The sequence below is a fragment of the Antedon bifida genome, chromosome 9 (genome assembly GCF_963402885.1).
Source record: "Antedon bifida chromosome 9, ecAntBifi1.1, whole genome shotgun sequence".
Lineage (NCBI taxonomy): Eukaryota > Metazoa > Echinodermata > Crinoidea > Comatulida > Antedonidae > Antedon > Antedon bifida.
In genome coordinates, this window is record NC_136234.1 from 6,592,313 (window position 1) to 6,618,413 (window position 26,101).

The window sequence follows — 26,101 nt, forward strand, 5'->3', positions numbered from 1 at the left end:
TAGCATTTCCTTAATGGTACTTGGCAAATTTATTATTATTATTTTATATATATATTTAGGCAAATTGCCAAGGATAACCAAACGCAAATTCATGAACTATCCTTCTTAAAGGTGGCAATCCCATTCACAAGATAAACATACACACAAGATTCTCTACATAAATAAAAAGTCTTTGGAAGTGGAGTTGACATATGACAGGACTTAAACCCAGGACCCTTGGATTGGTAGCCAAGCATCATAACCACCAAGCCACAACTCCACTCCAAAGCCACAACTCCACCCTATGTCATTCATCCCACCCCCTTCCAAAATGCAACCACTATCAGAAAATAATTTTTTTTTTACATACATTTATTTTCTAGGATGTAGATTTGTTGGATCTGGCAACAATTCGTGATGTGAGGACGGGAAAATGGGCAAACATCCCAAAGGTATATACACAGTATTTAGATGGAATAAAGTGTGTGCATCATTACTGATTACTAAAATTAGAAAACATTAAAGAGGTCCATTTCGTAAAAGAGATGGTAGATAGTGATATTGTATATATTTATAATAAAGTTATATTCGTAAATAATCTTCAATTTGATCATGCTTTAAAACGTTATTGTTTATTGAATTTCTGAGTTGTTATAACAAGTTAACAGCAGGAGGAAACAAAGTGTTGTTGTACAGTTTGTAAGCAAAATAGTACAAACTAAAGACACAATAGGTTGACCTTTTGATTTCCACATACATAGCTACTGTAGTTACTTGCCATTCTCTGAATTCTAACAACACCATACTTTACCCAGGGAGGTATACCTCCCTGCTTTAACACTGAGTTTCAGGAAATAGGCCTATTCTTTCAGAAATATATTAAATATTGACACATTCTCTTGATAAGACTTAAGCTTAGTTTGACAAAAAAAAATATGATGGACATGCTCAAATATGGTGGTGATATTCCCAAATATAGTAGTGATATGATATCATGTCCATATATGGGCACATCATTTTTTGTCACATAAAGTATGATAGTGTAGACAGAGCTTAACACAAATCATGTGGTAATCACCAAGCTACTATTTAATAACATTATTTTTACATAACATTCTGAAAAATTCACAGAGAGATATCGATCTTAAACTTACAACAGTAAACACTTACTGTATTAGTATTATACTAGTTGAATGTAATTAAACACTACACTAATATCTTATTGATTGTTATTATTGATCAAAGTCAACATTTACCAGGATATTTGAATAAGATTTGGTAAAGTTTGCGTTATACCTAGATATGAGAATAAGTTAATCTTAATTAAACTATTAAATATCAAATCATAACAATATTGATCTGTTACTTCAGTCGACCCCTACTGCCAGCTTTTATTAAATATTTCTAATAACATTTATATTATTCCTAATAAGGTTACAAATGATATTATTGAATAATGATTATTGAGAAGAAAATTAAAGATTTATTGCAACATGTATTAATTAAGTAAACCTTGAAATATGGTTACTTATTATTGCAATTGCTGCAGTAAGCTTTATTTAATCGGAAACTTTAGAATATTCTAGCATTAGATTAGTTACCATGTTACAATTTCAAATATTATTTAATCACAATTTTATTTTTTGCCATTTAAATGTCACAATTAGTTATTTACTTTGTACTAAAAATTTAATGAAAAAAAATTATTTACCTAAAAAAAAACTAATTTAAGCAAAAAATAATAAAAATTATCTGTCAGAAAATGGTTTTTGGTTAACATTTAATTAAGTAAATTAATTTTGTCTTTTTAAGTGAAATCATTATTTTTGTTTATTCTTTATTAAAACTGTAAAATGACGCATTAAAAGTCTGATATTTTATTAATCTTAATTGTTCATGTTTTTGTGGGACAAATACATCTTTAACAAAAATTTATGCAAATATATCAATATATTATTACCTGTATGATATCCCAAGTTTTCTAAAACCTATTTGAGTTAACAACCGAGTTAACAACATAGGGGTACATTATGATCACATTAGCACCATAGGATGTAACACTGATATTTTACAGATAATCTTAAATATATGCATGCTTAACTCTAGTACGTGTGTGAACATACAACTAAAAATAGACTTTATTATTTGCGGCATTGTCACAAGGTTTTTCAGGAGCTAGATTGACAGTGTGAAAAGCCCTTGACAGTCACTGGTTGATTGTCACCAACAATGCTTGTCCTTGTAATACTGTGATTTACAGCTTCTTCAATATCAATTATACATCTTCTTCATTGATCACTTTAAATAATTGGAGTATGCTACTGACTTTTATGACATTTTAGTGTTTAATCTTATGAATTATTTAAATGAATTGTTAAAAGTATAAAGGGAAAGGTATTTTATTATCGTCCTCAAGCTTAACTGGAAACTGAAGAAATTTAGATTAGGCCCTAAAACCTCAGCTCACAAACATATAATAATCAAAATGTAAACCAACCAACCAAAATTCATTTGTACCTCGTTGTTAAAATGACAATAAATAATATCATATCGTATTTTTTGTATCAAATAAACTTGGTAAACCATGGTTGCTGATAGCGGTAGTGTACAAACTTTAATGTAAGTATTTCATGGTAATTATGACCTTTTTTATTTTGTAGGATTCCAAAACGAGAGACTTAGCGATGATGGGTACAAAAGAAAAACTTGAAAATAAGACGATGAGTATATACTACAGTGGTGCTGATATGTGTCAGCTTTCTTGCCTAAACTTCTGTGCTGCAAATGCAGTCAAGCCTAAGGTATGTTTCACATTGGTGGAGGTAGTCTGATAGCATGTATGTAGTATTATAGTGTGGCATCAATATAAAGGTACATTCGCACTCCGGCCAGAGAAAACTCTGGGCTATAGCATGAAGTAAATACTCCATGGCTATAGTGTATTGAGTTTTTCTGATGTTAATGTGAATGGTTCTATAAACATTACATGATTTTTCATCCGATCACTGGACAGAATTCAGACTGGCTGAGTGGCAATATAGTTTTAGATTGATAATGGTGCTGGTACAGCTATTGCATTACCCATCATGCCACAAATGCTTATCGATACGCATCATTAACCACTTCTGGTGATGGTATCAATATTGTGGGAAAATGTTATCAAATTTTAATTTGAAATATATAGAAATTTAATTTAGAGGTAAATCTGAACTTGCTCACAAATCCGGATGTTCAAATTTTTGGAAGAAACCGAGAATAGGAAACATGCGATGTCACCCAAACAACCTGGTAGTATCATTCTTGGCAAAGGCTCCCTAAAGCTTTGTCTGCACTATCAAATTTTATGTGACAGAAAAATGTTAGGCAACCCATACAAGTAAAGATTTACTTCAGAATTAATTCTCTTAATACAGTATAAATATGATGTAAATATTGCTCTGGGTGGTGGTGGTGGTGGTAAGGAATAACAACAAAAGTAATGGGTTATATAATTTATTATAGGTAATGTTTACATTGTCTATTGGATTTGTAATCAATAATACAGGCCTGCTTGTACTTCTACTAATGGCTACAGTATGTTTTTAAATTGATACAGTCAACGTTCCCAATACCAGACACCTTTGGGGTGACTGGCCTACAGTAGCATGTCATCCTGGACACCCTTGGACTGGCATGTCTGGTTTTATGGATAGTCTTGTTTTCTGAATGTGTTTTTATGGTAAAAAAAGAATTTTGGACTTTTTAGACCTCAATAAAGTCTGATTTTGGGAGTTGGTATTGTATTATTGTACTGTGAAAGAATTAGTAACTGGATGATAACAAGGCTTCCTGGTGGTGGTTGTAGTTCTTGTTGTGAGTCATAATCGTTGGTGGTTTATTCAATAGATACAGTAGTATTATACTGTACTTTGTATAACAATAAATAACTGATATCCTTGTTGAGGTTGTATAATAACATGATTTGCATGATCGAAATAAACTGATCGTATGGAACAAAGTATTTCACTGGGAAAGTAAAAAATCATATGTACCTGGCTTAGCACGACACAAAGTAAGCAAAAAGCACAAACACAGTACGCACAGCTTTTTTGTCAATTTTTACGGTAAACCAGATTTTGTATGAAATTTCTTGTTTTTTTGTTTGTTCTGAATAATGGACCTTTTCTTTTCCTGCACAGAATGAAATTGTTAAAACAGCAAACAACATATCACATCCACATGTTGAGGTAATTATCGCCGCTATTGGTGCCCTTTGACCTTTTTTTAGAAAAGACATTCCATGAGAAAAAATGGTACGACTCAGTATAAAAAAGTTGGCCTACTGTCAGTGTTTCCCGTTGATAACAGACACAGTTAGAGTTTTATTACTGTAGTTTGTCACAACCCGGATGAAACTAACGTGCGCAATATTACCCATAATGCAATTATTCCATAAAAGTATTCAAACAACATTATACGTAGTAGTAGCAAACATTTTGAAACTAAGATTTGAATTTAAGAATGGTAACAAAATATTTTGTAAACTTAATTTAAATATTTCAGGCCATATCAACAATATTGTATGGCTAAGAATAAAGGAAAACAATTCTCAATTTTCTAAAATAAAATGGTAAAATTCATTCTTCAGTATACATAGTGGTGCCCCTCTCAATGACAAGGACAGAGATTTATTTATTTATTTAAATAGTTTCAAATGGAAATTATTCTTCATTTATTTTAAATGGATTTCTAGAATGATCATTAATCCTAGAATAACACATAATCCTAGAATATGACCCTTAATCCCCATTTTCTTTTTCACTTTGTGTTCAGATAAAAAAAATGGATTACCAGTACTCGGTAATAGAGGGAGCTTTATAATAGCGTATCCACATATCAAATTTAAAATTAACCTAAAAACTTGTTACTACTTGACTGGTTAGACCAGATTAATTACATCTAATTCTTCTTCATTAAAAGTTCAATTAAGAAACTAGTTGCTATGACAATTTAGGACTAAAGTCAAGTGATTACAATTAATAAGCAAAGGGAATTTGGAAAAGTATATTATAATGTAATAATTCTCATTTTGGATTAATTTAGAGTGTGTGAGGTGATCGTAAAATTAATATTATTAAAAATGTACTAATGATGTACTGACATTGTTGGCAATATTGTAGGCCTACTTACTGTACTATATTCTGAAAACCAATAAGCTAATTTCTCCATGGAACAAGTATTACCGAGTATAGTCCAAGGGGGGCTAGGTATGATATTTGGTGAAAATTAGGAGTGGGATATTTACTCGAATTGCATTCCGGGAATTTAGCAAAGTCTTGTGTCCGAATTTAACCTAAATTATTAGAATTATACTCAAGTATGGGATTATAATTGGCCATATATGGTAACAATAATTATGTAATGATGTTTCGATGTGCTCTACCATTACCTAGAAATGTGTCATTGTGTACACCAAGCTGTATTAATTAAGTTTATTCACTCAAAGGTTATACCAGTAACTTAAATGTTTGTAATGTACACTTTGTATTTTCACCACACCTATTTTAATAGCTTATAATTAAACAATGTACAGTTTATCAGTTGAACTGCTGTAATACAATGAATTTGATCTCACGATAACATTTTTTAATTTCATCTTTATTTATCTAAACTTGTTATATTCTTCCTCCTTTCCTAGAAGATGGAAAGTACAGTAAAGAAGAATATGTAGCACTTGTCATTACATTTTATTTAATCTTTTACATATTTTTTACTAATATTTTGGGTTGCAAAAACTAAGTTCAAGTCTTGTTTTAGAGTTTGCAGCCCTAACCATGTGATAGACCAACATGTAAAGCTGAATATGCAAACAAATATACCGTACTCTAATATTACTAAAGCTCTGTCTACACTATCAAACTAGTTGGACAAAAAAAGTGTGAGGTGCCCAAATATGGTAGCGATATGACATCATCATGTCAATATATGGGCACATCACATTTTTTTGTAACATAAAGTTTGATAGTGAAGACAGAGCTTAACTGACATGTACAATTTACTACCATATGCTAAAATCATTCTTGGATAGAATCCAGACTCATTTACACCACCATAACTGAAATTTAATTTTAATTACACCATTATTAAGTAGGTTACATATACTTAATTGAGATGAGATAATGTCTTAAAGATGCTAAAAATATTTCAGATTGTGGAGGGCTTGGGTCGTAATCAATTTTTTAAAGTGTAGACTAAGCATAGGTTTGGCTTTCAACATTTTGTGGCAAGCAAATCTTCTCTGTCTGAAACTGACAATTACAGTTCTATCTACACTATCAAACTTTATGTGACAACAACATGTGATGTGCCCATATATGGACTTGGTGATGTCATATCACTACCATATTTAAACATATCACTACCTTATTTGGGCACATCACACTTTTTTTGTAAAACTAGTTTGATAGTGTAGACAGAGCGCAAGGTTGCTGTAGACTTCTTCTTTGCTGTTGCCTTCATATTTGAATCTATTGATACAATTCCAAACCTTCTTGAATAAGGTCTCTTGCATACTGAAGGTGAATCTAGCTGCATTGTATCTACGCTGCCTATGCTGCTCTTTGATCTATATGTCTTCTATCTACTTGATGAATGTCAAAGTTCACAATGGACTAAAAACTCAAGTTCTTTTGCAATTTGCCAGAATCTTTTTTGGGTAATCTTTAAGAGTTATGGGTATTTTTGAAATTCTATTCTATTGCATTTATAGAAATTACTTTCAATTCATCATTTGTTTCATTAAGCACTTTTTATCTAACACATTACAGCATTTTTTTATCACTGTTTTTAATTAATTTAATTGGTTTTTCTCATATATAGTTTAATAATTAATTATGTAGTGTGCTGAGTAGAATATAATAATATTGTTTTTATTCATATTTTATCAATGTTTTTAATTAATTTTAATTGGTTTTTCTCATGTAATTTAATAATTTATATGGTATCTAATACTATAATGTTGTTGTCTTTATTCTTTTTTTCTAATTACTTATAATAGACAGTTATAACATAGATATTTGCACATTTTATGGTTTTTTTTCTCCACAGTATACAATCAGGAATGACATGTTTTCTAGCATAGTCCATTTATTTGGTATTCAGTTTAAATAAATAAAACCAATTACAAATTAAAATTAATTAAAAGGAGATTTGTAGATGGATTGAAAATAAAAATGGACAAATTTATTTTTAAAAACATAAATAAATATTTTGTTTTAATTTTTGTAGGTTTGGAGTAATGCGTTGCTCAAGATTGCATACAGCAGAACAACACAAAACCCATCGCCTGCCTCGCTTCTGGATAAGCTGTAAGTTTATATCATAATTTACATAATTAAAAACACGTGATAATGGCATTCAGCCCAGTATGCTGCATTTGGTAAAGCTGTTGGGATAAAAAAGTTGTTGTATGTGTTGTCCACACCTGAGCCTACAGTAATTCAGACCAGTAGACTGCGTTTGGTGAAAGTTATTGGGATAAAAAAGTTGTTGTATGTGTCGTCCACACCTGAGCCCTGTAGACTGTGAGTCGCAGGTCATTCCCCACATTTCCCATAATGTCATTATACTGTAATTTCAGAAGTTGTTTAAAAGTTTCTGGGTCCCCTATTTTGAATTTCTGCATTTTGGGGGCCAAGGACAAGAATTAGTCATCGGGTATCAAATGCTCATCAAGATTTAAAATTGTATGAAATGAAGTTTGCTTGTACACTACAGCTGTTATGATTTCATTTTGACATGCTCTATTAACTTTAAATTATTGCAATGATTATTATTATTTACATTTCCAAACCAACATCAGAACAGATAGAGGAACATTTAACCTGTGCTAAATGTTTGACTATGGTTTGCAGCCGCCCCTGCCTTAACCGCTTGACAAATAGCTCAGCGAAATTTCCATTTTTAAGTGGACCAATAAAATGTATTGAATCTTGAAAGATGAAATATATATAATCACATCTTTTTCATTTTATTATTACATTTAAAAAATGTCTGATGACTCTACTGTGTAGGTGTTAGAAGAAGAATCAGTAACCTCTACCTGATAGATTAGCAGACAGTATCATCATTTCCTGGATTCTTTCCTCATGAACTTTTAACGATAATGTTGCTCATTTCCCTACATTTTAGTCTCTTCACAAAGTTTGTAAATCAATTACTGAACATTGTGGTTAACAAATAAAATATAAACAATAATTTAGTCAATTTCGTGCCTAGCTTACCTGGATAAACCTTTCCCCACCAAGTGGAGGACAAATATGAAAAGGCAAATTCCATGCCACTGAGGTAGTCTCTGTCGACCAGGAGCATCAACACTTAGGTCACCACTGTATTGTGGGAAGTGTGCCTCTTCCCATTTCTGTCATCTGGTTGGAGAGATGTATAAAGAATCTTGACCGGACCCATAACCTTTGGATTGCCAATGTTCTAACCACTGTACCACAGTGCCTCATTGTATTAAGATAAATTTAGATTCATAAGTGTTATTATATTTATAGGTATTCTAAGCTAAGCATTTCAACAAATACACAAGGAAAGATATCGGTGAAAACGTAAGTAGAATATAACCTACAATTGAACATTTTAAAATAAAGTAATGAGTGTTGATATCTGCTGTGGTACTTTTTGCTGTCTCAGTCCTTATCTTCCATCAACTAAAATTGACAAGATCATTCTAGTTGCCATATAGGTATACTTCATCAGTACTGGTGCCATGAATTGGCGCAATGGCGTTAGTTGATCAAACCCAGTACCATTTTGATTCTACAATCGTTCGGGAAATATTCTTTATTGCGAGACAAGAATACATTTTGAACGATTATTTCTTTTAGTTTTGTTCGAACATTTGCGACAAGAGACAGCGATAAAAAGAAAGTGCTAAATGCATTGCAAGCAGTTGGACTAATCACAGGAAAGGTAAGACTACGTTTGAATATTAATAATCAGTTGTATGTACAGCATGTAGAAATATAATAAAGTATATTATTGTTGAAATTATGACATGGTAATAAACATTGTATCATTTGTATTTACTTCCCGTTTTATAAAAGCCCTTATGCATTACCAAATATGGTAGTGATATGTTTAAATATGGTAGTGATATGACATCATCATGTCCATATATGGGCACATCACATTTTTTGTGTCACATAAATTTGATAGTAGACTGCCTTATGCATTACTTACCACCACTACAACAAGACTTTAAATTATTATATCATTGGTATCCCTTCAGGAGACTAAGCATTACTTACTGCTATAGTTAAGTCTTTGCCAGTTATAACAACAGATGAGTTAATTTGACTGCTGCATTGGTATCGGCATGTATCTCTGCATGTGTCACCAATTAATGCTCTACATACTTTGTTTATTTATACAGTTGTCTTTTAGTTTTCTGTACATTTATAATGCAAAAGTACACTCACCATTCTATTGTACTATACAACATGGATATTTAATTATTACATAATAAATTTCCAATATATATCATAAAAATATATCAGTATCCAAATGATGATTTATGGTCCATTTTTATAGGGTTATTGTTTTCATATTGTATTATTGATGTTATTTTTTTTTATTGTAATATATTTTATATTTTTATAATTTTGATGTGATATGATTTTACTATAAAATAAAAGTCTGTAGGCCTAATTCATATTAAAGATGTATTGTCCCCTGAAAAATAATTTTTAAAATTAAAAATGTTAATGTAATGTCACATAATAGTTATCTACTTTGACCAAAAATTGAATCTAAACAAAATTTACTTACTTGAAAAAACTGTTTAAATTTAAAGCAAAAAGGGGTCAAATTCAAATATATTTTGGTTGAATTTAACCATTTATTATGTTATTTTATAAGTGAAAACATTTTTTTCTGTATTTTTTTCTATGGAAGTGATTAACTTTATTAAAACTACAGAATAACCTATTCAAATTCTGATTTAATTAATCCCCATTTTTAATTTTTTGGAGACAATTCATCTTTAAGTGTGTAATGGTGTATATCTCAGTCACTGTCTGTCTGTATGTATGTATAGTGTGTATGGTGTTTTTTACAGACTTCTTTTCAAGCTTTGAAAATAAGGAGTAAGATGGTCACCACGGCAATGGTAATTGCTTTGTTTTCATGTTACCATGGCAATACACATTAATTAATTACTTCTAGCTCTTGCAAACTTTGCAAATAAATAATGAACAACCTCTAGAATATCTGAAGTGCAAATGCAATTTAGTATGCTTTTTCACTCCTACCTCTTTCACATCCAAAACTACATTTCATAGTATTTACTTATCTCTGATCCATTTCAGATTGTTTTCTTAAATGACAATGATTTTTTTTATATATTAATTATAAGAATGTAAACATAATTAACTGAACATTTCTGCAAATATCAGAATGAAGTGCTATAATAAAACAGTTCATAATAACATTATAATATTTGTAAAATAACATTATAATGTTTATCCTGATATCACTCAAGTGATTTAATGTTATTTATTAATCACTAAATTATTTAGCATCATGTTAGTAATGACAAATGCCATGCTTAATAGAGGCTTAGGGCATCATCATAGGAACGCATCAGCTTTTGTCTGTTAGAGACTTACAAAGCTATTATTAATGAAGAAACAAAATAAAGAATTTGATTACAAAAAGAATTAATAGATAGTTCGTGTAGGAATAAATCTATAATAAATTCCAAAACCAAATTGTAGATTGTTAATACTACTTTCAACAATGCTCTTAATGAGTATGCTATTTGTAAGGTTTTATCAGAATCTATGTTAATATGCTTCTATATTTAAATTCATATTTTAAATTAAGTTAGTATTTTTTAGCTTTCTTGGATGTCAAATTACATATTCATTCCATTATTATTATTAATGCATGCACACCATCAAGCATGAAATCAAATCATATGATAATAACAATTAGAAAGATTGGATCATTGCTTTAGTAATGATCAAATATATAACTCTAATCAATTGTTACTGTCAAATTGCCAAATATAAGTGTTGTTGACGTGCTGTTCATGAATAGGCACAGTTGCTGAATAAGCACAGTTGCTGAATAAGCACAGTTGCTGAATAAGTACAGTTGCTGAATAAGCACAGTTGCTGAATAAGTACAGTTGCTGAATAAGTACAGTTGCTGAATAAGCACAGTTGCTGAATAAGTACAGTTGCTGAATAAGTACAGTTACTTAATAAGTACAGTAACTGAATTTAAGCACAGTTGCTGAATAAGCCCAGTTTGTTGAATAAGCACAGTTTGTTGAATAAGCCCAGTTGCCGAATAAGCCCAGTTTGTTGAATAAGCCCAGTTTGTTGAATAAGCACAGTTTGTTGAATAAGCCCAGTTTGTTGAATAAGCCCAGTTTGCTGAAAAAACACAGTTGCTTAATATTAGTTGTTGATTAAGCATAATTGCAGAATAAGTCAACCCATTGCTTTGCATGCCCCATTTACATCACTGCTACAGTTTACATGTATTACTCCAATCATTATGATTATATTATAATCTCTTTCTAAGTTGCTCAAATACTACATTATTATAATGAGTTTAATCTTTTAGAATAGCTTCTTAACCTTTTTAAAATTAAGGTTGCTTTTATGTAATTACAGTCAGGGGGAAAATGGCAAAAGGCTTCCTACTTTCTAGGTTATATGGTTAAATTATCAGATAGTCTAGGGTATATTGTTTTGATTTTGCCATTTTCCCATAACTGATTCTCATTAATTAAAACAATCTCTATAATAACTGTTTATAAGTAATATGTTTATTTTGTGTTTCATTAGAATAGTTTTATCATTTGCTTCATTTTGAATTGAAATTTCTGGGTTTTTTTTGTAGTGATAGTTCCTAATTAATGAGTCATTCTAAAAATGGAATATTTTAATCGTTTTATTTTTCAGGGTAAAAGTCATCAACAATAAATAATAATTAATATGTTATTTATATTCTTTTAGGATGACATGATTAGCCCATCTAGGTTCACATTTGCGGAATTCTTCAATTTCTATGTTTGTCTTCTCAATCGACAAGAAATTGACAAGGTGTTTAAAGATATGTAAGTATGGTAGTGATGAGTGTAAGTATGGTAGTAATGAGTGTAAGTATGGTAGTGATGATTGTAAGTATGGTGGTGATGAGTGTAAGTATGGTAGTGATGAGTGTAAGTATGGTAGTGATGAGTGTAAGTATGGTAGTGATGATTGTAAGTATGGTAGAGATGATTGTAAGTATGGTGGTAGTGATGATTGTAAGTATGGTAGTGATGAGTGTAAGTATGGTAGTGATGAGTGTAAGTATGGTAGTAATGATTGTAAGTATAGGAAGAGTGTTTGCCTTAGTCTAATTAAAATAAAAGTGTATAATGCAGCATGGTATAAACTTAGATCTCATACACCAGCAGTGAAGTCAACTGATACTAAATTGAGAATATTCTCGGGTGAGACTCAAACCACCAAGTTTGTCTTTAAGTTGAATTCGTAATTATCATGTTGATGCAGTATCTGCTTTCTTGGGTTCGAATCGAACCCTAATGCTGTTTGGACGCATCTAATAAAACAAATATAATAAATTTATCTAAATATTTATATTTCAAGACAATCCATTCAGAAATCACTAAAAATAGGTAAAGAAAATAGTAATTTGTGAGCTGGTTCAAATTACTACGTGTTTACATTGCATTCAACGGAACAAGATTACCTTTCAGATGAATCATCTGTTGACTTAGATAAAAACACAATTTTGTTAATGTTGTGTTATAGAGTGGTATCATCTTACTGTGTGTTGTATGACTTGTGTTGATTGATTTCTGGACTGTGTAATTAATTGTAATGAGTGAGTGAAATGAGATGGTTATGTACTTTGTTGTACCATGGTTGTACTATGACAAGTAAACATTCATTAGTCATCAAGTGGCGTACATTTTATGGCGTAAATAAAATTATTTAATTTTAAAAAAAATGTTTTTTCCAAATTATTAATTTAAAGGAGTTTTCTCGTCTCAAGCTTCTGCCTGCAGCCCTATTCACAATGTTTACACCATTTTTATATATACTGTCCAAACTCATAAAGAACCTGTAGTACATCGTTCGAGACGAGTAGGCTGTGAATAAAGTTATTATTGTTAACAAATCTAAATGATCATTGATACAAATTTTCTTGATAAATTATTTGATAACTATTCATAAGAAATAATAAGCATTTAACAAATCTTTTCTTTATAGGGGGGCAAAAGCTAAGCCTTATTTAACAACGGAACAAGTGAAGGATTTTTTCAACAAAGAGCAACGAGATCCGAGGCTGAATGAGATTCTATACCCATATTGTGATTCAGAGTATGCGCATGATATCATATCTAAGTACGAACCGAGACCAAACTTTGTGAAAAAAGGTAAATAAACGAAATATGAACCACTAAAATACTAGGTTTTCCCTATATCATCATCTTAAACGCTAATCGTCATTAGACATTGCGCGTCTCACTTGTGTTCGCCATTCTGTACGTCTTTCGAGCATGTGTATAGGGGTGCATGTGTGGTCCTTTTTGATGTTTGCCATCCATTTCACCAGATATAACGACTAAAATACTCACTAGATTTTCCCCAGTAAGCCAGTTAGCACTTATAGTTAATAATATTGTGCAAAGTTTCAGTTTTGCATATTTTCAGTTAATAGATAAATTCATATAAAATTATTATCAAAATCATATAATCCTATTACCTAATTTCAGAACACATGCATAACTATTTCTACATTTCCTTTTTTACTATTTCATTGCATTGTTGAGTCAATGCGCCATGAGCCTCTCTTTTTTTTTTCTTGGACAAACCGGTGCTGTATAAGATTTCCTTATTATAATTAGCCTTATGTAAGTAGTGTAAGTGTGTTTGTTTAAACAAATTTTAATAATGTAAAATTGTTATTTCAGGTCATCTGTCTGTTGACGGTCTTTCTCGATATCTTCTAAGTTCAGAAAACCTTGTAGTTGACCCAGAAACACTGACACATTGTCATGACATGGACCAGCCGTTACCTAGTTACTTCATCAATAGTAGCCATAACACGTATTTAACAGGTTTGTATGTTTTTTTAATCTCTGTCTACACTATCAAACTATATATGGTAGTAATCTGCCCATATATGGTAGTGACATGACAACATCATGTGCATATATGGGCATATCACATTTTTTTGTCACATTAATTTGGTATTGTAGACAGAGATTTAGGGATTGTGCAGAGAGGGTGCAGCACTACATAGGGCACACTCCATTTTCATCATATACAGTAATTCGAAAAACGGTTTCTCTCCAAATTGGGTAATTTTGACATTTGTTTTCAAGCTTGTAATGTTCAGAATATTCAGAAGGCCAACTGAAAATATATTTAAAATAACTCCTTAAAAGGAAGGAAGCCAAGCAGCATCCATAGTTGTCTTTTAAAAGTAAATATTTTCAATTCTTCCTTAAAAGGTCATCAGCTTACCGGCAAGTCGTCTGTGGAGATGTACCGTCAGGTTTTGCTTTCCGGTTGTCGTTGTATTGAGCTTGATTGCTGGGACGGAAGTGCAGGAGATGAGGAACCTGTTATAACTCATGGCTATACAATGTGCACATTGATCAACTTTAAGGTCAGGTCAAAACTAAACTAGTGGTTGTGGTGGAGGTGGTGGTTTGGTTCAACTCCACTTCCTTACCCTCAAATGAGACTTAGTTTATAAGCATGATAATTTATAAAACAGGTTATCCACCCTGTAATAGGTTACTCGCTGCTCTGTTGGATGTGTATAAAATAAATAAATTTAAAACAAAAAATGTTCACATGATTGTGTATGTTGTAATGACCTGCTTTGACCTGTAGGATGTGATAGAGGCAATAAATGATGCAGCCTTTAAGACGTCTGCTTATCCAGTCATCCTGAGTTTTGAGAACCATTGCTCCCAGAAACAACAAGCCAAGATGGCGCAATATTGTAAAGAAATCTTTGGCGAAAACCTGCTCACCGAACCGTTGGATGATTTTCCGGTTAGTAACGTTTTTTTTTCTCCTCAAAATGTATGGATACGTTAATTATTTGTATTGAGTATCATGTAGATAAAAAAGTGGATGTTTTTGGAGACCTCTGAAAGTGGATGTTTTTGAAGACTGCTGAAAATGGATGTTTTTGAAGACCGCTGAAAGTGGATGTTTTTTTAGACTGCTGAAAGTAGATGTTTTAGGAGACCCCTGAAAGTGGATGTTTTTAGAGACGTCTGAAAGTGGATGTTTTTGAAGACTGCTGAAAGTGGATGTTTTTGAAGACCGCTGAAAGTGGATGTTTTAGGAGACTGCTGAAAGTGGATGTTTTTGGAGACCGCTGAAAGTGGATGTTTTAGGAGACTGCTGAAAGTAGACGTTTTAGTAGACTGCTGAAAGTGGATGTTTTTGGAGACCGCTGAAAGTGGATGTTTTTGGAGACCGTTGAAAGTGGATATTTTTGGATTCCACTGAAAGTGAATGTTTTTACAATTGTTTGATTATTTTCTTTGTTTTCATTTTTGCAGATTGAACCGGGAAAAAGCGTACCAAGCCCTGAGCGTTTGAAATATAAAATATTGGTTAAAAATAAAAAGAAAAAAGTACCAGTACAGTCTGATAGCAGAAAATCTTCAGGTAGGCTATGTTTACTGGGCTGATGTACCATAGACATACTATAAGAAATAGATGACAAACACAGTTACAACCCTGTTGGCAGTGCTGTAATGCAGAGGCCTGAAGCCCTGGCTTAGGAACTCCAAGTGGCCCTCCAACGCTGGAGGCCTCTGGTGTTTTTAGCCTTTTTCGACATATTTTAATGCCTGTTTCCTCCTCTGGGCACTGCTCAGTGGCCCCCACAAGATCAAAGGCCCCTGGGTTTAGCCAGTGAGCGCTCATAGTCATTACACCACTGCCTAGTTGTCCAGCTAGTTATTATAGTATGTCTATGGTATAAACATGAAGGCTTAATATTATAGAGATTGAATAGTTTATGATCAGTAATACAAAGAAGTAAACAATACTTTCAAAATTGTGACAATTTGTATATTTGCTTTTGAAAGAAGAAATAATTATCTTAAGTTATAGTCTATTACTTTTTTTGTACTAAGGCCAATGGCCCATGTACATTATTGAATAAATTCCCTGAAAAGGGAAAAGAAGATATATACGCAGAGGATGGAAACAATGACGCAGAATAAGAAGAGGAGGGTGCTCTTGTTGACGTACTTAATCCTGACAAAGTAGCAAGAGAACAAATAGAATGATTGTTCCACATATTCTTGTTGTAGTTATTATACATAAAAATTGCACAATAATATTGTAGGGTCCAGAAGAAGCCGTACTTCGTCGATGAAATTATCGCGCAAGATATCTAGTGAGATGCCCGACCATCGACTCTCTCGACCCAAGTCAATGGAACAGCCAACAAGCTCACCTGACATGAAAGGCAAGCATGGGCATGCATCAAACGTCGCCCTCATATGTTTCCGAATCATTCATGTTACATCGTTCAATTCAACTTTAAAGAGATTTAAAAGATTTACTTGAATCTTGTTGCATTTCAGTTCATTGCTACGACATCCAGATTTTCTATTTTTTGCAAAGATTCATTGCATTCATTAAACTCATTATTTTTTTATTTCACTTTCAGAATATTATGTATTGATGTGCTCACAATTTAGTTTAGATTTCATTTTCAGATACTCATGGACTTAGAAACCATGTTGGATGTCCAATCTTCACATTTACAATTATACCATAATGTGTACTTATTTCTAAGGGTTAGGGTTAGGATGTACATGTATGCATTAGTTGGTATTTATAAATATTAATATTTTAAGATGTTTATGTTAATTTTATGTTTTTTCCTTTCAACAGATAAGCACAGAAAAAGTGTTCCTATAATTCAAAAAACAATGTCCTTAGATCATCAAGGTAAAATTTGCCTAACAAATGTTAATACTAACCTTTACTAACAGAATAAAATTAGTGTTAATATATTACCAACCTTGTTTTACAACTAAACCTATTGATTATGTTAGCATTAACTTTTCTTAATTGGAATATTATTTTAGAAATACTTCTTTTCTATGATTAAAAAATTAATAGTAGTAATAATAATAATATTTCAACTTTGATAATAACTTGACGACCAAAATGCATGTTTGTAGAAACTACTGTCTGGCATGGGTCATGACATTTATTAGTTTATAAAATGTGTGACGTTTTAAAGTAACAATTGTTTATTTTTGTTTAGATATAGTGTGTATAGCTCTTTTAGAACCTTGTGAATGAATAGATCTTTGGGTGTATAATAAACCATGTATGTTTTAACCTGCAATTCCTTATTTAGGAAAAAAGAATCCTCGTCTTGGTAATATGGCTAACAGTATGTTCTCAAACGTGATTCAAGAAGAAGTTTCCAATGCTGAAGGTAGTTAGTTGCTTAGTGTAGATAAACCATGCTTGCTATCAACCAATCAATCAATCAACCAATCAATCAATCAATGCTTGCTAATCAGTCAATTGTACAATATTCATCAGTCCACACAATCAAGATCTGTCAGTAATCATCTATTTGTCAATTTAATGATAATGATTAATTGATTTGCCATAGATCAATATTATACAGATATTGCCTGTTTAGAGGTTAAATATAAGATTTGACATCCCCGAGGGAATGATATTTTGTTCGATGGAATATATTTCCCGAAGCGCGGAGCGCTAAGGGAAATATATTCTATCGAACAAATTATCATTCCCAAGGGATTATCATTCCCAAAGGAATAATTACATTAGAATTTCTTTTTAAAAAATCAATCAGAATAAAAAATGGATGGTAATAGTTTTTATTCCAATTTATTTATTAAATTAGAAATACTATAATGTCATGTAGTACTACATTACATACATGATGAACATTATAGCCTTGTCTACACTATCAAACATTATGTGACAAAAATGTGATGTGCCCATATATGGACAGGATGATGTCATATCACTACAATATTTGGGCATATCACTACCATATTTGGGCACATCACACTTTGATAGTGTAGACAGCGCTTAAGATAATAAACTCATCATCATTTTTTAATGACGTTTCGTGATGAAATGTGTCCATTACATTCAGGTGTTGGTGTATATACATTCATCCCTAATGTCACACCAGGGCTTGTAGCTTTGTAGTTGCATATCTTTTTTCTTGTCATGCTCTGATAAGCTGTTGGGTATTTGGTATATATATATCTTAACTGTTTACATTTACTCATATTCTTTACCTCGATACAAGAAATTTAAATATTTCTAAGGTGTATTTTATGATAATATTCTGTTTTTTAATTTTCTAATTACTGTTTTATATTTTTTATAATAATGTATATAAGTCAATATAACTATAAGTTTAAAATTATTATATAGTACGACGAGGTTCTCTACCTTGTCAACTCGTCGGCTCAGTGGATCCAGATCTGCTCCCCAAAGGTAAACCTTACAATTCATATGCACACAAATGTCGCTTAGCAACAGCATTGCAGTATTGATCAATGGTAGTGGACTTACCACAGCACTTGGTATAACTTATAAACTACACACTAACAGCAACTGATGTTGGTTTGTTTATCAAATCAACATTCAACCAATCAAATAAATAGATTTAATCAGGTGCATGAATATTCATGACTGGCAACAACTTTTTATTATTTTTATACTCCACTTCTTTTATTCCCACTTTTAAATCTCGCACTTCTAAATTAATCTTTTTTTTTTAATAATCAGGGCTTTGTTTACCTCTCATTTCTAAGTTACCTTAAATGTTTACATTTGATAATGAAGTAGTTGAAAGTGACAACGAACCTGCCCTACCGCATGAACTTGGTATCATGCCTAACCAGCACCACACTACGTAGTGGCTTAGTATACAAGCAATTAGTTAGTTATTAAATGTTGGGTTTGTGATCTCTTATAATTGATATTGAAATTTCTAGCTTTTCTCTAACAAGTTTGAAAATCCTGCTTTTTCTCTTTTTTTTTACAATAGTTGATAATTTTGGGTCACAACTAATATTAAAATAATGATAAATAATTAGGCTACCAGTACATTTTATTTCACATTATTTTTTTTATTTCCAAATTCTTTTGTAATTATAAAACGAAAATGCTTATGTGCAAAATATAACATTGTTGAACATGAAATGGGTAATTTCTAATACTAACACTTTCTATTTATTAATAATATATTCTTGTATCTATCATCTTTACTAATTTATCAGTCTGTATTTCAGAAATTTCATATTAGAGTTTCATTCATCTTGAAAATAGGTTTAAACTTTGATTTGCAATGTTAACACAAACATTCTTTTGCTCTGTGACACATTTTGACAGAAGATAACTAATTAAGGTAACAAAGTTATAACTAAATTGTAACTAAGGTTACTACAATATAACTAAGGTATAACTAAATTAAAACTAAGTTATAACAACTTATAACTAAGTTATAACAACTTATAACTAAGTTATAACAACTTATAACTAAGTTACAACTAAATTTAGTAACTAAGTTACAACAAAAGAGAAAAAAAATGTATTAGAATGAGCAACAAAGTTTAAATCAATGTTCAAGTACCAATTACTTACATTGGAATTTCTTTCATACATTTCACAGGTGGTGGAGGTATCATGAAATTGTATTATTTATATTTCAGCTTTGCATCTATTTTTAAATATAAGTCTATGGTATGGTATGGATTGTTTCCCCATAGCAATCGCAATTTGTGTTTCATTACTTTCAATATTAAATCACAAGATGTCCCTGGTTTGTATATATGTATGCCTTCAATTTATTTCCCATCATGCCATTGGTGTTTACATTGGTAAAAGTAAGGTGTGAAATAAATAACTTTAATTTGTATAATATTATGTTGGGAAGTTCAGTCGGTCAGATTAGATCTCCAATCAATCACCTTCTGTATTAGCTGGCCAAACCAACCATCCCCACCCCGCTCCCCACACTAGCCTGGTAACCTCTCTATATACAATAAGCATGGTCTGTTCATAAATAATTATATTTATAAAAATGCTTCATATATATTTATATATATAAAAAGCACATATAATGAAAATTATTATAATTAATATTATAAATTACCTACCGATGTCTATATATCATCTATCTTATTACTATAATTAATGTACAATTATGTGATAGTCTAAATTGAATTCTGTGATCCACCGATCATATATGACATAATTGCATTTAATTATAAAACGGAATCGTCACATTCTAATTCATCTTGTATTTTTTAACTATAGCCTTGAATTAAAATGCTAGCAAAGTGCCATAATTATGTACTCAAAGTGCTACAATCATTATTCCTTATCAATTGTCAGCGTACGCATCAGACATTAGGGAGCTTTTGATTCGCGATGACCTAGGTCATAGGTTACATAATGTTAATTCAAAGTGCAGGCAGTGACATTGGGATGTAATTCCTCACTCCATTCCTCGATACAGATTTGGGAGATTCTAGGTGCAGATGACAACCACCATGCTTAACCACCGCAAATCAAAAGCTCCCTCTATTGTTCATTCTGATTTATTAGCTTTTATGTAAGAAGCTACTATACATCTTATTGCTATGTTTTTATTCGTTTTGAAATGTAAAGGGTTTTTTTTTTGTTATATGATAGTTTAAATAACTTATTGATTATTTCCATTCAAAAGTCAATGAGTTTGAGGATGAATGACTTTTCATTGTTGAGACATGAAATAAATTACATTTACAACTCTTTATAATGTAACCTGATATAAAATCATTGTACTCAATTTTAGATGGTATACACCAAGAATGAAGAATTTTGGCTGTAACCAAATCGTTTAATCTACTAATACTAATAATGGTATAGTACTTTTAAGAGGTCAATAGTTGTAAAAAATCTGATGTGCTTAATATTAAAAAGGATTTTTTACGACCTTGAAAGATTGAATTACTTTATTTTGACACAAATGTATTTTGTTATAGGAGCTGCAAAACGAATTCAACGGCAGAATGGTCTTGGTAAAATAAATGAGCAGGAATCATATGATTCAACTAATTCAAGTCTGGTAACAATCCCTGATGAAGGTGTGTAGAGTATTGAACTATTATCATTATCAAATTCAATATCATCATCATTATCATCATTATGATAAATACATACTAGAAAGTGCAAGTGAGTGCTGTGAGCAGATCTAACATAACTTTTAACTTAACTAAGTTTTTATGACACAGAGCCCTCCTAAAGAGACCGAATGTCTATATTAGAACGCTTCTCATTGGATAACAAAAGACCTCCCGCAGACTTGCAGTGTTTAATTGTCGCCTGCAATAATTGATTTTACCCGGAGAGAGCAGAAACATTAAACTTGGCCTAGGATGTCTTAGGCCAATGTTTTTTACACAAACAATGAACTTTAGGATCTGACAAGCAATGAAGCGTGTCCAATTGCAGAATATGCTATGCAGCAATAATGTTGTCAATATCAAACACTTGTAGTGTACTGCAATAGTCACTACTAACTTTTAGACATATATCTATCTCTGTACACAATCACCAGCAGATTGTACTGCCTCAATCTTAATATTATTATTCATCCATCGTCTCTAAAGTAACCAACACAAAGTCGTTGAAGAAAGCTGCTTAGTTGCCTTAAGCTCTGTCTACACTCTATCAAACTTGATGTGACAATAAATTTTGATGTGATTACCATATTTGTGCACATCACACTAGTTTGATAGTGTAGACAGAGCTTTAGATTCATGTCTACATTTTCTTTGATGATAGATGACAAAGTACCAGCAGAAAATCCAGAAGAGATTGTAGACAGTGAAAGTGAAGATGAAGATGATGAAACCAAGAAACAGGAGCAGGGTACTGCTGGAAAGGAGTCTGAAGCAGGGGAGGAGATGTCAGCCCTTGTCAACTACATTCAGCCTGTTCACTTCCATTCATTTGAAGCATTTGAGAGTAAGTTCACTCTGTTTTTTAAGATTGTAAAATCATCCTTTATTTCAAATAACAAACATCCCAGGTGACAGCTTGGAGGACCAAGCATATGCAGGGCAAAACAAGACAACAAATACAAAACACCTACTAAAAATAGTAGAAACCATGTTTTATTTAAAACTTTTCATTTAGCCAACTAAGCACTTGAAATTAAAAGCATATAAAAAAGCAGTTATTGCCATTACAAAATAGATAAATTAATTGTTTAAAAGTTATTATTTAATGCAATCAATATTTGTTTTCTTTAATATATGTTTTTTTTTGTTTACAGAAAAGAATCATCTTTATGAAATTTTCTCGGCGGTTGAGAGTGGAGCCTTGGGTCACGTCAAAGCTAAACCAGAAGAGTTTGTCAAGTATCCTTTTAATCAAGGCACTCATGAAAAATGATGTCAATATTATTATCAAAATGATTAGCAATAGATATATATATTCTGTATAATGATACAATCAACAATAATCATGATAATTTGTGAGGGCGTGTGACGCAGTTTGTTAGACGTTGGATTACTGATCGTGAGATCGTGGTTCAACTCTCGCCGCATTGCTTGTATCCTTAGGCAAGACACTTTACTTACATTTGCCTCTCTCCACCCAAGCATATAAAATGGGTACCGGTTAGATCAAGACACAACTTTGCACTGATTACTAGCTGCATTATTATGGGAGTATGTTTCCATATGTGTTTGATCCAAAAAATGACCGGGGTAATAATAATATGGACTATATAACAATGAACTATTAATATTATATTACAATATTGAAACCTTAACTAACTAATAGCTACAACAAGAAGCAGTTGAGTCGTATTTATCCAAAAGGAACAAGAGTTGATTCTAGTAACTACATGCCACAGGTATTAATAAACACGTTAGTCTCTCCATTCCTTAGCTCGACAAACTATTGATTGTGTTGTTGCATTAATAATAATAATGCATGTTAACACTAAATGCATGTAGTAAATACACATCATAGCATACTTAGGAATAAGCCCTTTGAATATGTCAAGTTGTAACCATAGATTGTTTAGGCATAGCATAGGCTCTGTCTACACTATCAAACTAGTGCGATGTGCCCAAATATGGTAGCAATATGATCTTGTCCATATCTGGGCAAAGATAAAGTTTGATAGTGTAGACATAGCTTAAGAAAAAGACCAACATCTTTTAAATCTGCATATGAACAGATGGATCATCTTGCATGCAAATTTCTATGTTCCATAGTCATTAGTACACCTGTGCTATAAATCATGCATTTTCTCTGAATAAAGTTTGCAGGTGTAGGCCTACAGTAGGCCAACACCACTACCTAGTAGTAGTAGTAGTAGTAGGCCTACAACACTACCTAGTAGTAGTAGTAGGCCTACACCACTACCTAGTAGTAGTAGTAGGCCTACACCACTACCTAGTAGTAGTAGGCCTACACCACTACCTAGTAGTAGTAGTAGTAGTAGTAGTAGGCCTACAACACTACCTAGTAGTAGTAGTAGGCCTACACCACTACCTAGTAGTAGTAGTAGTAGGCCTACACCACTACCTAGTAGTAGTAGGCCTACACCACTACCTAGTAGTAGTAGTAGGCCTACAACACTACCTAGTAGTAGTAGTAGGCCTACACCACTACCTCGTAGTAGTAGTAGGCCTACACCACTACCTAGTAGTAGTAGGCCTACACCACTACCTAGTAGTAGTAGGCCAACACCACTACCTAGTAGTAGTAGTAGTCCTACACCACTACCTAGTAGTAGTAGTAGGCCTACACCACTACCTAGTAGTAGTAGGCCTACACCACTACCTAGTAGTAGTAGGCCTACACCACTACCTAGTAGTAGTAGGCCTACACCACTACCTAGTAGTAGTAGTAGGCCTACACCACTACCTAGTAGTAGTAGGCCTACACCACTACCTAGATAGTAGGCCTACACCACTACCTCTCTTCACAGTGCATGCTCTTGCATACCTTAATTACTTAATACCATTTATTTCTGCTAGATATTCTGGAATGTTGGATGCCAGCTTGTAGCTTTGAACTTTCAAACATTAGGTATGTCACAATTGTATATTTCATGTTAGTCAACACGGTCACCATAACAATAAAAATCTTATCTTATCTTAGTAATCACTTAAACATTTTCCCTTAAATCAAAGATAAAAAATTACCTCCCACAATTAAAATAAAAGTTTATAACATGGTATAAACGTAGATCTTGAGTGTACCAGCAGTGAAGTCATCTGATACTAAGTTTCCGTCAATGGCGCCATGTGACTACAAGAACAGTAACAGTAACTTTCTGTTTTTATTGATGTATTATTAAGTTTATTCATTTCAAGGATTTTTACCAATTTCTTTTCTTTGTAGATCTTCCAATGCAGCTGAATATGGGCATCTTTGATTACAACGGCAGAACAGGTTACATTTTGAAGCCAGCATCCATGAGACGGCACAACAAGCCTTTTGATCCCTTTATTGAGAAGCCAATGGATGGCGTTGTACCATCTACAGTACAAATTAAGGTTAGCTAAACGATAAGCACTGCGTAACCATTGCTCTTATATTTAGCTTTTTCTTGGTACTGTATGTATAATTTGTTCTGTATCATAGGACAATTCTGTATATACAGTATCACGTATGTGACACCTATCATACTGTATACCATAATAAGGGTGCCACATGTGATGCATATGTGACACTGTATTACAGAATTTGTTTACGCTACTGTACAAACTATGCGATATGTGGAGATACAGTTCAGAGAATCTGGTGAATAGTAATTGAAGTCGGTCTGAAATCTGACTTTCAACCACAAGATGTTATGTTTTGTGTACAACAGATATGTGTTGTTCTATTGTATATACTGTATTTATTTATTTATTCTTTCTTTATTCTGCAGGCACTACTAGTGCACTGATTTTCAAAGTGGTACAGTAGGCCCTATATTGTGTACTTTCATGTTTAAAAAAAAAACAGAATTGAAGAATTGTAGTTGTTGCATGTTCCCCTTTTGTAGTAACTAAATAATTCTTTTTTTAAAGATAATTTCTGGACAGTTCATAAGTGAGAAGCGAGTAAACTCTTATGTAGAAGTGGACATGTTTGGTTTGCCCTTTGACACACATCGGCGTGAATATAAGGTTAAATCAACATCTAGCAATGGCATCAGTCCTACCTATGACGAAGCAACTTTTAGTGTGGAAAAGGTATGTCTTATATAATAATTGATTAAACAATACTTTGGTGTTGAACAGTAAACGTATTTTACTCCTACTTATCTTCTACTGTGTATGATACATACAGTTGATCATACAATATTTTCAGTGGTGAATGGTAAATTTATTCCCCTCCACTTTTCTCTTCTAGGTGATAATGCCAGACCTCGCCATGATCAGGATTGCAGTCTCTGAAGAAAATGGAAAATTTGTTGGACATAGAATATTACCTGTCAAGAATATAAGACCAGGTAAGACAGAGAAATAAAGCTACACACTAAATAAAAAGTAACTAAATAGTAACAACAAAAATAGGCAGTCTCAGTTTTGTCATGACCTACGACCTCCACCATAAGGAATGTTCTCGTTATTATCTATTCTATAAATAATTCTCTGTTGTATTTGCCTCATTTAAAACAACAACGATTATCAAACACCGAAACAGTGCCACACACTAAAAAATAAATATTATGACTTGAAGAAGGGACAAGTCCCATTAAACATACAGCATTGCACTGCGAAAAGGTTAAAGGTTAACCAACTGCTTGAAACAGCTTGTATATAAGTTGTCAACATTATTATTGCGCATGTATCCTCTTTGATTCATGAATAATTCATGAACCAAATAAATCGTATAATACACGGATTGGAGTTGTGGCTTGGTGGTTATGATGGGTTCAAGTCCTGTCATATGTCAGGATTTTCTCTAATGACAAATTACAACTCCACTCCCAAAGACTTGTAATAAGACTTTGTTTGTGTAGAGCATCTTGTGTATATGTTTGTCTTGTGAACGGGATT

The 26,101-nt window shown here is 32.2% G+C and overlaps 1 protein-coding gene across 9 annotated transcripts in view; it reads left to right on the plus strand.

Annotated features, from left to right (window-relative positions):
* The window catches only part of LOC144852420 (1-phosphatidylinositol 4,5-bisphosphate phosphodiesterase beta-1-like), a 42,483-nt gene that overhangs the window by 5,306 nt on the left and 11,076 nt on the right, over window positions 1-26,101 (plus strand). For 4 of the 9 annotated variants that reach the window (XM_078710210.1, XM_078710215.1, XM_078710218.1 and 1 more), the window contains exons 3-26: window positions 363-431; window positions 2,640-2,780; window positions 4,158-4,205; window positions 7,246-7,325; window positions 8,517-8,570; window positions 8,850-8,934; window positions 10,082-10,132; window positions 11,994-12,094; window positions 13,260-13,426; window positions 13,964-14,110; window positions 14,507-14,664; window positions 14,895-15,059; window positions 15,578-15,686; window positions 16,929-16,985; window positions 17,404-17,484; window positions 18,471-18,533; window positions 21,071-21,172; window positions 21,873-22,055; window positions 22,366-22,450; window positions 22,878-22,950; window positions 24,086-24,137; window positions 24,453-24,607; window positions 25,127-25,291; window positions 25,452-25,551. In XM_078710210.1, the coding sequence (XP_078566336.1) occupies window positions 363-431; window positions 2,640-2,780; window positions 4,158-4,205; window positions 7,246-7,325; window positions 8,517-8,570; window positions 8,850-8,934; window positions 10,082-10,132; window positions 11,994-12,094; window positions 13,260-13,426; window positions 13,964-14,110; window positions 14,507-14,664; window positions 14,895-15,059; window positions 15,578-15,686; window positions 16,929-16,985; window positions 17,404-17,484; window positions 18,471-18,533; window positions 21,071-21,172; window positions 21,873-22,055; window positions 22,366-22,450; window positions 22,878-22,950; window positions 24,086-24,137; window positions 24,453-24,607; window positions 25,127-25,291; window positions 25,452-25,551 (2,491 nt within the window). The remainder of the gene's footprint in view (window positions 1-362; window positions 432-2,639; window positions 2,781-4,157; window positions 4,206-7,245; window positions 7,326-8,516; window positions 8,571-8,849; window positions 8,935-10,081; window positions 10,133-11,993; window positions 12,095-13,259; window positions 13,427-13,963; window positions 14,111-14,506; window positions 14,665-14,894; window positions 15,060-15,577; window positions 15,687-16,928; window positions 16,986-17,403; window positions 17,485-18,470; window positions 18,534-21,070; window positions 21,173-21,872; window positions 22,056-22,365; window positions 22,451-22,877; window positions 22,951-24,085; window positions 24,138-24,452; window positions 24,608-25,126; window positions 25,292-25,451; window positions 25,552-26,101) is intronic. The other 5 variants (XM_078710212.1, XM_078710213.1, XM_078710214.1 and 2 more) reach the window with 5 other exon arrangements.